Below are 16,772 nucleotides of genomic sequence, written 5' to 3'. Positions count from 1 at the left end.
GGCAAGACAAAGAAATATTGTGGCTGGGGAAGCATTTTAGTTAGAGAAGGCAGCCAGGGCTGCATTATTACTTAGGCCTCTGTCACCTGTGGTGACCCACGAGAGTGGAGAATATCGATCGCTTGTCACTCAAGGCATTCAGCCTGTCGGGCCTCTAATAGCAAGGTTAGCCGCCTTGGCTTGGGCCCAGGAGGAGAATAGAACTGTGCCCATTACTTGGTGGCTTTTAACCATTCTGTAAAGCTGAGAGTGGAATGGTAACAGTAAGGAAGTAATTTTACACTCATAATTGCCTTCCTGCGGCTGACATGTGTAACTGTGAGAGCAGAATGAAGCTTAAACCAGATAGTACAGTCAAAGGGGCCTCAGTTCCTCATTGCTCTTACCAAAAAATCACAACAAAAATTGATTTATTGCTCAGAGGAAGTTCGTGATATACTGGAGGAAGTGCAGATGACAACAAAAACAAAGTGGTTCAGTGTACAGAGAAAGGTCATTAGAGTGTTTTCTTGAAGGTCTTGCCAACAGTGCTGATAGGCTTGGAACTGCTCCTTAAAATACAGATTTTGATCTCCTATAATTCTTCACATAAATAAGGCTGTTTAGGGCTTAAACGGTCCCTTTTGTGCTTAATTATGCAGAACAGCTTTTGTAGGAGAAATGGTATGAATCCCCCGTGCCTTATAACTTGGCTGGACACAGGTGGTGGGAGGCTATTTTTAAGAATGGTCCTGCCAGTGGTAAAAACTGACTAATCTCAGAATGCAGTGTAAATTCAGATACTGTAGCAGGATCGATTTCACCTAGACAGCACCCCTGTCACAGTGTTTTATATATTGGATATTAGTTGCTTGACACAAGCAAATGCAGATTTGGTTAACTCACATTTTCCTACCTTATCTACAAGCTTGCTTAAATGTGGTTGTACACGAAGATTTGGAACGTAGCTTCTGGCGTATGTGAATTACAACATCTAATTAGACTCAGGAAACTTTGCCCTTCAATTTATTCACATCCCGATTTATTCCCATCCCTCCCCATCTCTGCCTCTGTAACTAGCCCTTGGTCTGAACTAAATGACTTCAAGGCAAATGTTTAATGATTTCATCAATAAAAATGAATTCTGTTTCATTTTATTCTTGGGGGGGGGGGGGGGTCCTGAGCCTAAGCAATTGAAAAGAAGCAACATTGTCTGATGACTGTCGTGTTTATGATTTTCATTTTTAGAGCAGCAAGTCAACACTACTGCCAAAACACAAATTTCACATTTTAGATTTGCATACAAGTGATTCTTTACATGGTGCTCACTGAGCTGCTCAGAATAATACAGCATGAAAGGGAGGGTGTGAGCCCCGGGAGGGAGCGATGCAGAGAGGGAGCAAGGGAGAGAGGCAGTCAGGGAGCAGGGGGAAGAGGGAGCTAGTGAGAAAGGGAGCGAGACTTGCTTGTGGAGAGCAAGCTCGTGTCAGCATGACCAAGACCCCACAACTGCCTGAGAAACTAGACGGCCGTGTAAAATATTCCCCACAGGGGCTGGGTTCCAATAACACCATCTGCCAGGGAAAACTGCGGCCGTATGAGAACTGCTGGCAGAGCGGGATGGATGCACAGCACCTGAAGCTGAAGATTGTGATGGAGCAGTTGGGTTGCAATAATAATGATTACTCAGAGCATCAACAAAACAAACCTGCAAACCAGGATCCCTCCACGCTGGGGGCTGCATAGACACAGCGATTATGCCAGAGAAAACGTGTTTGTAATTAACTGACTGGATAATGCAGAGGAAAAGAATTTTAAAAAGCACCGTTTGGAACTATTTTAATGATCTAAACCATGGTGGATCTAAACACCGTCATTAATCCAGCTAGGCTTTTCAACCCACGGGTTATTTATTTTCTACATAAAAATACAGCAAAATAAGCATTAAAGATCCATATATAATATATATAATGTTTACATTCTATAAGAATAACATTAAGTCAATGAAAACAATATTATAGAGGTACTGATTTAAAATATGTTCTTTGTTCAAGCTATTTTTCCTATTAGTCAAAAACTGGTACTTCTGTATTATTTTTACAAGCTGTTCATCGGTTAAAAACCTTTGTCAGTTTGTTATTCAGTAAACAGTTCCACCGTACAGTCTACCGTTTCAGACACTATTACACATTTCAACTGAATTGCCTTTTTTTCAATGTATTATTTGTCCCTCGTGTTCTCAAGAAGGTAATCATTTGTATATTATTTCATATCTTCTTTTCCCTTTCTGCTATGTGAAATGCTATACCCAGGGTACTTCATCTTAGTCTCTTGAATAATTTATTAAGAATGAATAGAAAATTATATTGAACAATTAATATTTTCCACTCTCTTTAAAAGTGTGGAGTGTGAAGTTTTGTATAACATGGTACTGGTTCTCTTCATGCTTTCCATATTGCATTGACCTCTAGAGACCCAAAGGGAATTTCATCAGGCACTGTAGCATTTGCTATTGTTATATCCTGAGAATTCAACAGCACATACAGCACTGGCAAAACCTATTTCAACAAAATGTTGTTAGTGCTCAATAGAAGATTGCAAAGAAATGGACTGGGAGAGAGGGTTATTTGTGCAGAACTTGTAAAAAGTTGCACATACCAAATGCTAGCACACAAGGAACAACCACACATGTCAAGATCGTAACTATCACACCTCACAGGGGCTTCTGATTTTAGTTTTGTTGCAAAAACATATTGCAAACTCATGCTTTTCGGTTGTTAAATTTGACACCAGCTATGTATCAAACCAACATTAAAACAAGGCCGAAAATTACTTTAAAAGGCTTCCAGACTATAATAAACGTCAATCCACTGAGGAAGTGATGACAGATTTACAAGGGGAAAAAAAAAACACAACACGGCATATTACTGCTTTGAATAGAATGTTACTTACTCATAGATGTATATACACACAAAACTCTAGGGTTACTTCCAGATGTAGACTTGTTTACAACGGTCAAGTAAGAAAATTAACAGCAGGGATTAGCTAGGCCGGCCTGCCAACTGGGAAGTGTATACTGTGTAAGCGTTTCTGCTAGTCCTTCCAACCCAAATGCTTAGGAAAGCCAAGCAAGGCTAGGATGAAGCTCGTTCACATTAGTTTGCACTTGGCTTGCCAAAGCCAGGCATTAGCTAGTAGTAGTGCAACTAACGGCTTCAGAGAAGCGATCCACACATGCAGTATTGCAATAGAACAGGGCTGACCAACAGGTGGCTCTTGAACCATCTATGGCTGTTTTGATTTAGAAGTGGAGTGTGCCATTCGAGGCTCTTGATAGCTTTGAAAAGTCTATCAGGACAATATGTAGTCTTTGGTAGAATCAAGTGCAGTCTAATTGCATGAGGTACTGGGTATGTGTGATTGAGATAATTAGTGTGTCAGCGGTTTGACCTTCTTAAATATTCCCACTCATTAAAAAATATAAGTGTGCTAAGCTCCTATCGCTTTTTAGGGGGCTTATCGGCCACACAGATACCTTCAGAGCTCCTGCAAAACACTGCGGCATGAACTATTTTTATAACATAAAAATCTTCCAACTGTAAGTGTTTGTTTATCAAATTACAGCCTCACATGAGCTGCGCACAAGGCTTGACCCAGTATTAAGTATCTGCGGTAAATATCATTGCCTCCATATACTGGAAGTCCTGCCAATATACTGGCAGAGAATTCCTTACGGAAAATAGAAGGCAATAAAAATGAGCGATGATAGCCTTAGCAAGCGGAGAGGAGCTCGGTTTTTATTGAGACCGGCCGGCTCTGGAGATGTGACTTGGCATACAGACGGGGAGCTTAAGAGAGTACGAGTGAAAGCTGATATTGGAATAACGACTCTGTGGCAGAGACGAGGGAATAATGTAATTAATTGCACACAAATTTCTTTGATGAATAGTTATGTGGTGATAAGCACGAGGTCGAGCAGCAGAATGAGTCTCAGCTTTTTAATGTCCCAACACAGCTGCAGTTTTGGAAGGCTCCTGGTTTTTATTTTTTTTCCTCTCTCAACTATTTTCCACTGCTTGTCTGGGGAGTATCTTGGCCAATGATAGTGATCTTGTATCCACCCTGTGTACAAGTCACATGGGGGGAGGAGGAGGGGGGGGGGGATTTACAATGTTTTCTTTTTCTTAAAAAAAAAAAATACTTCTTAATGTTACAAAACTATAAATAATTCCCAAGAGCCCTTGAATTCAATTGCTGTTGGTATTAAACACACACATAGCAGTACAGTAATCAAAACAAAACAAATAATCAAACACAGCAAGATAAAAGGCCAGAAACGATACAGGGGCAAGATGAGATGAGAGCAAATCCAATACGAGTCGCACTGAATTAAATTTCAGACCAGTCCTTATAATGAATCCTTCTGTTTGTCCGACTGGGTACTGCCGTGCTGTTCCCCTGGCGACAAACTGGCTGTAAGTGCCAATAGTTTCAATAATGCAGCACTAAGAATTGTGATGCCGTGAAAACGGGTGTCTATTCTAGGTTGTTAAAAAAAAAAAAAATAATAATAATAATTCTTATCATTGGAATTCTTGGAACTTGAAATAAATTGAATGTGTCAGTCTATAGTTCAAATTTATTTTCCAAAGCAGCCTTTGATATCCTAGTCGGCGATTACCTGTTTTAAATAAAATACAATAAATCTGTTGCTGTCTCAGATTGTAAAGTTAATCGCTTGGGTGTGACTTTAAATCAACCGGACATAGGTGGGAAGCGGTTCAGAATCAAATAAATCAAAAGAAGTTGGCCTGCCATACTGTAGCAGTAAAACCACATTCTGACGCACAGTGACAAGCTGCTTTTATTTGCTATACTTGTCTTTTAAGATTTAATAAGCACTGGTCTTAAAGCGATAGAAGGAGGTCAGTTGCAGGCCACATTGGCTTGACTTTGCGACACATGTTGTTGCCGCTGTCTCAAAGATAAACAACAGGATCACAGTCCCTTACAGCTTTTGACTGCTCTTGCATCTTTCTTCACATTATGTCTTTTTTTTATAAATTACATTACAAATTAACTGCACTTGACTGTTTCCAACTGACCCCCCGCCCACCCGCCCCTTCCGTGCGTTGTTGATGGTAACTTTTTACTGAACTCAAGTCAGAAAGCAAACCAGTCAGACCGCTACTGCTGGAACTGGTTTCTCTTTCACCCCCACTTCTAGGCTGCTGGAGCAGTAGCAATGAGAAAAAAAACAACGCAGGACTGGTGAACCAGAAGAGTCACATTGTGCCTTCCAGGATTGCGTTCTTTCCTTCAGGAGTTTCATTGCAGACTGATTTAGTCACCTGCAGAACGTTTAATTAGGGCACGCATATTGCATGTCTCTCTTTCTTTCTTTATTCACAGTTTAATCTCAGGAACGACACCAACAATTGGCTTTTTGTAATCAACCAATCGTCCTTTAATTTTAAATAGTATCTTAAAATAAAATGTTATGAGTCAAATCCCTTGATGGTGAAACCTGACTGTCTTAAATCACTGTAACAGTGGTAAATAAAAAAAAAAAGTGGGTAAACTGCCCTGTTTGGTAGAGTTGAACAGATAGATTGAACAGACATGAACAGATACATTTGTTATTAGCCCTCAGCCAACCAGAGCCACCCCATACTGTCCTTTTCCCTTTCTGGTGCTGTTCACATGAACAGTCACAGAGCCGACGGTGAGTTTCACTGAACAGTTCTGTGAGCGTCCTTTCCTGGGCTAGGATGAAGGCTACTAGCACCGCCCTGCAGGTCTAGTGAGCCTAACAGCATAACATTAACAGAACATAAACAACCAATCACAGAACACTCACACTCGCACAGAACACACAGTCCAGTGGCCACGCCCCCCTACTCGCGCCGCAGTTCTGAGAGCTCTCAACTGTCAGTCTCGCACACAGCAACGCAACACAGACACTCACTGTTAAAATATCTTGTCTTTAACCCAGGATTTGCATATCACAGGAGAGTAGAAGTGAGTAAACTCTGCATCCCTTATATGAGAAGTGGGTAAACGCTATATTGCCCAAATTAAAAGTAGGTAAACGTCGTTTACCTGCGTATACCCTCGACTACACCACTGCACTGTAGGATATGCAATAATAATATCATTTTCAAAAGATAATGTTTTTATACATTAAAGACTGTGGGCAAAATGCCATTATAGGGTTACCAGGGGAATTTGAGCACTTTTGTCAATCTCGCTTTAATAAATTATGCAGCCAATTACAGTAGATCTGGAGTCTCTAGAGCTGACTCTTGAGATTGTGAACCTGAAACTGAAAGATAGCCTTCTATGTTTTAGCAGGTTTTTTTTTTAAATATAGACCTGTGACGGTGGCATAAAGACGTGATTCAGCTTTAAGTCGCTACAAACCCATGGATTTGACAGTATAACAGGAAACAGACTATTTATTATAAGCAGCCATGGTAGCTGTGGATTATCTATAAAACTTTTATGGTCCTCCCCGAGTGGCAAGCAGCCATAAACTTGCCTGAATGAGGGACTTGTTAATTTACTTGTTAAAGCAAATTAAAAATGTATAAGCGCTTTTCAGTAAATTAGATCTTCTCTCATTGCGGCTCTTATGGGACCCCAGAATCCTGGGAGGACTGAATGGCTGTGCTCAAATCACAGCAGAACAATAAAAGCTATTAAATTGTTACAGGTTTATTACTAGTGAGCTCTCCAGCTGTTGTCATGCGTAACTAAGGGAAACCAGGAGCTGACAGCTTGGAATCTCAGCGGCTGAGAAATGGTGAAGCTGTTATTTTTTTATTTTTTTTCCTTGGGAGATTCATAAAATGGTCCGATTTAAACACTCTCTGTGGTTAGGAAACTAAGAACACAATTTTTGTGCTTCGCACTCACCAGAGAGCATCACCACTTTTACACTAGATAATGTATGTGTAAAGTGTGTGATGTGCAATTAACTGTTTTCCTCAGCATCTGGGAATTGCATTCACATTACCGTAAAGCTTAGTGTACACGACCCTTCTTTGCATAAAATCACACAACACTTTGGTCTGTATTTTCAAAGCTATTTACTCCAAATTTTCATTCGCACATAAATTGCGCCCAATAAACCAGACAAAAAAAGAAAAAAAAAACATTTTATGTTGGTGCTTGCAAGTTGTTTTATTTATCTGAGAGTAGTAATTGTTCTTCAGAAAAATTTGGAGTAAAAGTCTTTGAGAATCTAGCCTTTTTGAATTTCAGATTTTATTTGTTTTGTTTTTATGGAATATGAACCAGACAACACTAATTCAAGGACACCTGATTACAGTAAATTTTAGTTCAACAGCAAAAACAACACCACATTTCATTACACCATATTTCTTTCTAGCCACTGTGTTTTATAAGTTACATCACTGTTTAAATCACTTTTTTTAACGATCTGCCTCTTACACTACTAGTTTTACAGTACTTGAGAGATGGTCAGCATACTGCCTCAGGGTAGGTCCTAGTTCCTTGTAAGCGCTGAATCAGTAAATCTAAAATGTAGGGCAAATGACAGCTTCATTCTGGGTGATTGCTTCAAACAGAGTCCATTATCACTGTTAGAATATGAATCATGCTGCCTGCATTGCTTGCTGGATTGATAAGGTTAACAAAAAAAAAGTAGGATTAAAGAGACAGGTCTCTTTGACTTGTAATCTTTTGGTTTGTTCTCATGCTAGACTCTCATACAGAGTCTCATACTCTCATATGGCCGGGTTAGAGATTTAAAGATTACTCCCAGTAGCGCAGTATTAGATTGGACTGGGTTGTGTTGGAACAATGGTTGGTCATAGGAAAATCCAAATTTGCAAGACTGCCTAGGTTTTCATTTAGTGCAGTTTATAGGCCATTGTCAAGTCATGTGCCACTATTGGATTTTACTACATGGTTAGAATAGGGTTTATAGATTGGAGGGAAGTACTGACATAATTGGTGCGGAGTGTGGATATGCCATGGAAATCATTGCTGCACCTGGAACTCTTCCTTGTCTTCAGAAAGCAATTCAAGTTCTCCCATTCAGATAGGACCTTGGCTTTGCTCCACTTGAAATACATGGGGTTAAAATAACACGGGTTTGAGTGGGTTATCTGATAGTGAATTGACTCTTTTTATTACTTTCTTACATCAAAGAAATTGTAAAATAAATTAATCTTTTAGTAGTGTGGATGTTTTAGGGTGCACATTGCCAAAGAATCCTGCTGATTGAAAACAGTTGTTAACTCCATACTTCAATAAATCCAGAGTGGAAAAACTTTATCCTAATAAAGAACAGACTGAGGGAAAACAAGACCTTACTGTGTGAAAATGAATGGCAGATGCATTCGCTGGTAGTTTTAAATGTTTCATTAGATATTAATGTCTTGCTGTGTTTTTAATTGTTGAGAAATTAGCCTCTGGAATATTAAAACCATCTGTTTGTTCTCATGATGAAAACGGAGTCTTTAACAAGCCAGGGACTGTTAGATAAAGGCTTTGTGAAGTTTAGTCATCACACTAATCCCAATAAGTGGTGTTATTAATAACCAGTGTAAAAACAACTTTCAGGGACTGCAGAATGTAGTCCTTGGATTGGAGTTACACGCTAGTTCTCAAACTGGAAAACCTTTTGGGAGACCTCTGCTTTCTGTGTTTATACTAAGACTAGAAGTTTAGCCACAGAACCTTAGAGTAAGTTGTTAATGCAATTAATTGTTAAAGAACCTCTTCAAATGATATGTTCACATTTTTTCTTCTTTCCTTTACCTTTTTTAAGATATTAGTAATCTTTCTGAGTAGTTTGAATGCCGTTTTCTGTATGACCAGAGAAAGTGCCTGAATTTCTAGTTTCTCTTGCACTTAGCTGGTCTGGTTTGTGGGTTCCATGTGTATTCCTAGTGTACCTGGATCCCTCTGTGACATCACTCTAAAAATCCCAAACCGATTCTGTCAGTCATTGCCTTCTCACTCTGCCTCTAGTGAGTGTAAAATGGAGACCATTTTGCCTATAAGAGCATCACAATGAATATTGACTGCAACACCTTAAATAATGGATTCACGTCCCTATGGAAGCCATGAGACCAGAAGTTTTTCTTATGAAATCTTGACATTGTTTTAATGGTATCATAAAGCAGGCAGACTCACTAGTCAACAATACAGTAGTTCTCGGAGTAGCCCCAAATGTGTCAAACTATGCTACTTTGGAAATAAAATAAATAGATAAATACATTGCAGACCTATGCTTTCAAATTACATGATCTGATTTATGCTGCTTTGGATGCTCCGTTAATTTATTATTTTGCGTTGTTTTCACACTGGACACTCCAATTCCTTACTTTTTCACCTACACATGTGTTTTTCATGATGTACTTTTGCACTGCACACTGTAGCTTTAAAGTTTTTAATGTTTTGTTTTGTGAAAATATTTGAAATGACACAACAGTGGACGTACTGCAGCAACTTTGAATTGTATTTTACCTGTCATTTAATATGCTTCTTGATTCATTAGCGTGACTCTGTGCTGTGCTCTACCTTTTGAATTTTAAGCTTGCATAATTGTAAACGTAATCTAATGTTAATATTGCCTGTAATTTCACCTCTGCCTGAGTCAACACCCTCCCCCCCGCATCCCCCATCCCACACACTCTTGCCTTAACGACAACTTTAAGCCACCTGGGTGTTGACTCCAGTAGATCTATATCCTGTTACAAAGGATAGTTATGGTGGCTTCATGAGCATATTTATAATTCATTGTGAAAAAATATTAACACCACAGCATGAGGCTGCTACTGCTTTCAAATTTGACAAGAAAATAACTAAACAAATAAATAAAAATAGAAATAAGTGCATGGAAAAGCCAAGTGATACATACAAATAGTCCCCGTTCTTGTAATTAAATACTGCTGGAAAATAATCCTTGGTTTATTGAATTTGGTTTCCCAAGTACAGCAGCTTTGTACCCTTTGCATATAGGAAAGTGGTTTTGCTTCATGAATGTTCTGTTCTGAACAGAAGTGTTTTGGGAGGGTACAGCAAACTATGCTTACTCTGCAACATTTTATTTATTCACAAATAAATATTTCCATCAGCTGCGTTAGTGCTGAGCACAATAAATATTACAGGGGGTAATTAAGTGGTTACAGCTGTAACCAAAATATGTTTTTTTTTTTTTGCAAGGGAAGTAATATTGTAGCATATCAAAAGGGCATATCTGTAATGGAATGTTAAATTAAGGCCCCGATTTTAATTCATGTTTAGCTAGGAAAAATGGTTTCAGAAAAATGCAGGGGCAATTTTCAAATTCATAATCAGCGCGATTTTTAATTCTGGAGCAATCCCAGAGTTTACAAGGAATGGTGGTGCATAGGTGGTATTTTCTATTAGATGTAAGATTATATGATTGTATGGTTCCTTTATAGTCCTGACTGTTTTATTTGTGACATACAAGCAATAATTGTGCTGTAATATTCTCTGTACGACTACCCAGAATCTGACTGTGTATTGATCTCTGGGGTGTCTGTGTATAATTTTAAGGAGTTCTTCTTATGCTGCATTACAACTTTCTGTGGCTTAATATGTTTCAAAGCTCCACACCGTCATTAGTAGATCTTGCAAATTAAGCATTCAAGGAATCCCTAATTTTTTGTAAGTGACACAACTGTAATGGGATTTAATTAACATGAAGGGTCAGAAGCATCCGATGAGCAATCAGTAGACAGAGGAGTAATTAGAAGATTTTCTCTTGTATGTCTTTGAAGTGTTCAGTGGAGGACATAATTTGAAAACAAAAAAGTGTTTTTTTTGTCTCCTATGGCCCCCTTTTATACAGCAAGTATCATTTAAAAGTCTTACATCAGTTTTTTTTATCCTGTGATCGCAACTGTGGTAGAAATAATTAGCACGAACAGTGTGTTCCTATCAGCACAGCTCATTGATCTTCCCTTCAGATTGTTATTTTTAAAAAAAATTCTTGTGTGGCCTGCGACCCACCAGCATCTCCAAGAGGTCTGTCTTTCTTATCACATTTTAGCACTCAGATGACAAACAGCTCTCCGCCTTTCAACCTGATGAAATTCTCAGAGGGAAAGCATCCTTTCACAGTGCTAATGGCTACAAAAAAAGGCTGTTTTCATTTTAATTATGTGTTTTACTCAAGGGCCCTTTATTTCTTTCTCCCTATAATTGACACGCACTGCCAGTAAATGGGTATATTTTCGTGCCCTCGGTTTTATAGTGACCTATAAAGTGGAAGTAGTGCAGAAGCCTTGACGTGAGAGACAGCTTGTCTAGGTAAACAATCCCCCAGAGTGATATGTTATACTTTGGTTTGGTTTTTGTTCTAATACGTGGCATGCAGCCCATTTACTACTTTGCTGTGTTTTTCCTATAAAGCAGTTTTATATGCTTTGAAATGCAGCCCAAGAGGCTTGGCAAGGCTGGCCAGTTGGAAGCTGCACTGAGGAAGATACATAAGCACGTAAATCGTTGCTTTGACGGGTTTCTGAGTTCCCCGAGTGTTGTACATTGTTCCAGACATCTGGGCAAAGATGTTTTGGATCCTTTTTGTCTTTTATAAACTGTGTCTGGAAAATGACACCTGCTGAGCTGCTGCTGTCTCTTTGCTGTCTGATGGAAAATACTGTATTTGAAGTTTATTTCTTTATGCCAAGATGTATCTCGGGGAGGCCAGAAACGTAGTTTATTGTTTGGTCAGGGATTATTATAAGCATCGTTATTTATATATGCACGACCGCCATAACATACATTGTCTTTATTGGTCAGTTCCCCAGTAAAATAATTCACGTCAGCCTCTCTGGTGTCTAGTCATCCCACTGTATAATGGAAAACTACAGGAAGTGAAATGAAGTAACCCTAATGGAAGTGATTTATATTGTAATGTATTATATGTTCTTAAAAACTAAGACCGGAGGCCAATATGGTAGCTTCCCCAGTGGAGCGCTCATGATGGGTCAGTAGCAGGGTTAGATGCTGCCTCTGGGAGACGAAGGAAAAGCTAGGAAGTGTGCTGAGCTGCCATCTGTGGAACAGACTACTCTTTGAGATTGGGCATTGGTAGCCATTTCTCATAGGGGAGTTGAGATTGGGCATTGGTAGCCATTGCTCATAGTGGATTTGAGACTGGGCATTGGCAACCATTGCTCATAGGGGAGCTTGTTCTTTAGCTACTAGTTTAAGCCGTCATTCCAAATACGAGTTGAAACAAAGGTTTCTAGATGAGATGGACAACTAAGAAAAAAATACAGTCCCCTGTGGCGTGAATATTATAACGGTACTATTTCCCATTTTACAGTAGCTAGCATATACAAGTGTCTTAGAATTGTAAAACAGAAGTATGTAAAGCCACCTGTCATTTAAAAAAAAAGCTTGTATACTTTTACAGGTATTTCACTTAACTCAGGAAATAGAAACCTCACAACACAATATTTACATTTTCCATAGCGGCTTCAGCAGTCTTTTCTGATGTATCCTTCAGTTTGTGTTAGAAATGAATGTAGCAAGGCTGCACCATCATTCTGAAAATGATTGTGAGTATAGTGTGTCGATGTGAAATACAGTATGCATGCAACTTGCATTTAAGTCAAGAAACATTAGACCTATACAATACAAAAGCTACAATTTGATTGCCTTCTCATTTAAAGACCTGTTTTTATGGAAATGGATGTACTAAGAAAACTTTATTTTTTTTACACAGGCGGGCAACATTTCAATAATGGGGGATGTTTTAAAAACAGCGGTTTGCAGTTGTGTAACCCTTGTAATATATATTTTGCAGCTCAAGCCCGGTCAGAACAACTGCAAGGACAGTGACAGTGAAAGTGCCAGTGGAGACTCGAAAAAATCACTCCGGAGCAGTCCTCATGAGAGGCTTAGTGATGTAAGTATTGTATATAAAATGCATATTACCGTATAGGAACGATTCAAGTGTGTGAGGTTACTTGAATATTGCTTGCTTTGTAGACCCTGTAAAAAGCTCTGTTTTATTGCTTGATTTATGAAAAAAATACAAACGTTTGCACTTCACTTGCTAATAGAAAATGTACAGCATTTCTCGTGGAGTTTTAATGATGTCATGAAAAACTAGTTGCAGTATAATACAGTCAAATGCTTTGGATGTTTGCCTCCTGACATCTGGCCACACAGGGCTATCTTTTGCATGACTGTTGCAAGGTAAGTCAAACTGCAATCCAATGTATTTATTTTATTTTTAAGTACTACTTTGATAAATGCAGTTCACCCATTAAAAAGCAAAGCATTTTGTAGAGGAAATCTGTATTTTATTCCTAACCTAAAAGCAAAACTAGTGTAATAAGCAGCACAAATTGCTACAGTTACTCTCGCATGTTGGAGAACCTCTGCACGTATTGATGCCAAATTGTGTTATCTTTTTTTTTTTTTTATCTACCATCTGTGCGGAAGGGCATTTTTATCATATGCTGTTCCTCTAGGCCAGTACTGTAGACTAGAAAGCTTAAGCACATTTAAATTAAAATAAGACTTTTCCAATTTGCTGTAAGTTTATTTCAACCCAGTTGGAATACTTGTGCAGACTCCCAGAGCCGAGTCAGCTGAATCAGTGCAGCCTCAGTACTCTTGTCAGCTAAAGACTTCTCTTACACAGAACTGATTGTACTGAATCAGACTGCTGAATTAGTGCAGCCCCGGTACACATATAAACACAGCTATGGGCTCAGGCTACCTTTTATTATTACAGTTAAGTATCTGCAGAGCGATGTGGTGAATTGTTGTCTGGATTTGGACCAAGAGAGCATTAAACCAGTGCATTAATTCCCTGTGCCACAGAGACAACACAAGGACCATTTTTATGAACTTTTAATTAGCCTCCCTGTGACGAGCTCGTTATGAAGAGCACTCTGTCAGCCGCTTTCCATTTGGACAGTCATTTTACTCAGGCAATTAGCAAATAGAGGGGTTCCGCTGGAATGAAAGCTAGAATTGCGATTTTTATTTTTTAAAATGCAAACAATAACATACAATCGCTTATTCTAGTTTGTTCAAGGCAGTTCGTTAAGAATATTTTCAAGGTCAAATAAACTAGGAAACCTGCTTATGAGAAATGACTTTACGGTGGCCTTTTTAAAGCACAAACTTCCCTTTTGTGTGAATTATTTAAAAAAAAAAACCCAAAAAACCATAATATTCTGTCAGTATAAATGTGAATCAGCAGTTTTACAACCAAGATCAGGTGCTGGCCAATTGCTAATCCAACAAGTTTACCTTCCAAATCACGTAGGTGTGGATAGGGTTTAATAAGGTTTACAGAAAAGCTGGACTGAGCAGGCGGGTGCATTTATATTTAACATATGGGGCTAAATTCTCAAAGCTCCAATTTGTCATTAGCACCATTTTTAAAGAAGGGAGAAACACACCCAGTAAAGTTCCCAAACAAGAAATAAACAACTGCTGCTTTTGATGGAGGTGCTTGAATGAAGTAGTAAGTTGTGTCTTATTAGTTTTGGACATTTAGTTGGTGTTTGTTCCATTCTGAAAAACATTGCGCTAGTGACGATTTGGAGTAAATAGCTTTGGGAATCCAGCCCATGATATGTTAAGCACATGTGGGCTAAGTTTAGAGGTCAGTCTCATTTGGCAAGGAGATGTAAAATGCCCAAACATTACCAATCCAGGCTTAAAGGTATCTGTGCATTGAAATACAGGACAGTGGTCTGCACGAACAACCCAGTGAAGACACACCGTACCTACACATTACGTATTGCACCCGTATGCTTCCTCGTCGGAGCAGCAATCACATTTCTCTTGTAATTAAAGCTGTCAGTTGGAAGACGAGCCAATCGCTGAAAAAACACAGTATAACAAATGAAGCAAAATGATTCAGCGTGTAGCTCTAGGATGCTTCGCCAGGCATGAAATTAAATAAGTAATTTGATGTTGACATCAGAAATTGAAATGATACCTGCTGCTCTTCATTCCGACAAACCCGCATAGACAATAACCAAGATAAACAGGAAACAATGACTACCCTCAAAGCACTGTGCAGTAGCGACGCCAAAGTAACATGTCTGCGTCAGCTCCGACCTAGAAAATGTAATCTCCTTTAAGAAAATGAACAGGAAAATACAAGCCTTTTCATTAGATAATACGAGTCTGCAGAGTGGTATGATGTCACGTTTTTACAACAAGTAAATTCAAGCCTGGCAAGTCACTGGTTGAAGACGCACATGCAGTACTACAGGAGGAAATGTGGTGACAAACAAATAAAACAATACAGTAATAATAATAATAATAATAATAATAATAATAATAATAATAATAATTATTGAAGGTAAAGTGTGTGGGGTGGTGCTGAGGCTTAATAACAATGCTACCGTATACATGCCCAAACACTGTCTGACGAAAGTTAAATTGAAGAATAAGCACAGGGGCTCCCGAGTGGCGCATCGAGTAAAGGCGCTCCACGTGTAGTGCAGGATGCGCCCTATAGCCTGGAGATCGCAGGTTTGAATCCAGGCTATGTCATTGCCGACCGTGACCGGGGGTTCCTAGGGGGTGGCGCACAAATTGGCCGAGCGCCACCCGGGCAGGGAGGGCTTAGGTCGGCGTGACAATCCATGGTTCACCACGGTTCAACCATTGCTGACAACTAAATGAAAAAAAAAAAACACAATTCTAACCATCAGTTTTTGAAGCAGTTCCACGACAGGGCCATACCCATGCCTTTGAATAATCATTTATGACCGAGTTTTCCCAGGGAGCTTTAATTGGAGGCTGATAATTAGAGGTCCAATAGTTTCTGTCTTCTGTGGGTTCATAGTTGAGACGTACATTGTTTGCCATTATGTACCCTGTCAAGAAACCAATGCATTTAACTTGGCATGGTACAGAGTTCACAAAACAGGCGTTCCGTTTTTCTTTCTGAAAAAACGATTTAGTATTCCTTTAAAGCAGGATTTGTGATGTTGGCTGAGACTGCAGTGACCTGAAGTTTGTTTATCACATACAGTAGTAGAGTACTATGCTAGACAGCAGGATGGCAATCCTTACCTAGGGATGGAAATAAGACTCCCATAGCATAGCTGTTTGATCTACTCCTGATTTCACTGTGAGTTTAGGATGACACAGCTGACCTTGTTGCCTATACACTGTTGCTAATCAAGCTCGTAGTAAAACCTGGAATGGTTGAAACTGCTATGCAATATTATTTCCATCCCTGTTATCCCTTAGAAATACATACTGTACCACTGCTTTTGAACTAGGTACCATTTGTGACTTAGACTAAGATTCAGACCAAATCTAATACACAGCTGTGCACTAGAAACCCTTAAATCAGCAACTTTCCCATGCTTTACCCTTGTTGTACTATGCATTCATTATAGTTTAGCATGTTTCTTTTTATATGCTTTACATTTCAGGGCTTTAAAGTGCTTACCTACAGTATGCTTTACCATGCTTTCACTGATTTATTACACTTTGCTATACCTTTACTTTGGCTGATCTAACCTGCATTACATATGTCAGTGACAGGCAACTGGAACTGAAAAGTGGCTCCGGAATGCATGGCCACCTTAACACAGACTTAATTAAAACAACAAAAATATCTGAGCAATTGCAACATCGTAAAAAAAAGGTATTGAAAAGAGCAGTTTGTTTCTCTCTGTACGATGTGTGTCACATACCAGGGTACAGAAGACTCTCGTGGACTCCGTCCAGTCATGGGAAAGAATATTTACATAATGCTATAACTCTTTAACAAGGACCAGCATTGTGTGTGA

General features: G+C 39.1%; 1 protein-coding gene across 14 annotated transcripts in view; it reads left to right on the top strand.

Moving 5' to 3' along the window:
• LOC117430738 (autism susceptibility gene 2 protein-like) overlaps window positions 1-16,772 on the top strand; it is a 285,529-nt gene that overhangs the window by 96,508 nt on the left and 172,249 nt on the right. For all 14 annotated transcript variants that reach the window (XM_059000560.1, XM_059000564.1, XM_059000558.1 and 11 more), the window contains one exon: window positions 12,797-12,898. In XM_059000560.1, the coding sequence (XP_058856543.1) occupies window positions 12,797-12,898 (102 nt within the window). The remainder of the gene's footprint in view (window positions 1-12,796; window positions 12,899-16,772) is intronic.

This window comes from Acipenser ruthenus, chromosome 26 (assembly GCF_902713425.1).
Source record: "Acipenser ruthenus chromosome 26, fAciRut3.2 maternal haplotype, whole genome shotgun sequence".
Taxonomy (NCBI): Eukaryota; Metazoa; Chordata; class Actinopteri; order Acipenseriformes; family Acipenseridae; genus Acipenser; species Acipenser ruthenus.
Note: the sequence above shows the minus strand (reverse complement) of the source record. Positions and strands in the feature narration are given on the sequence as shown.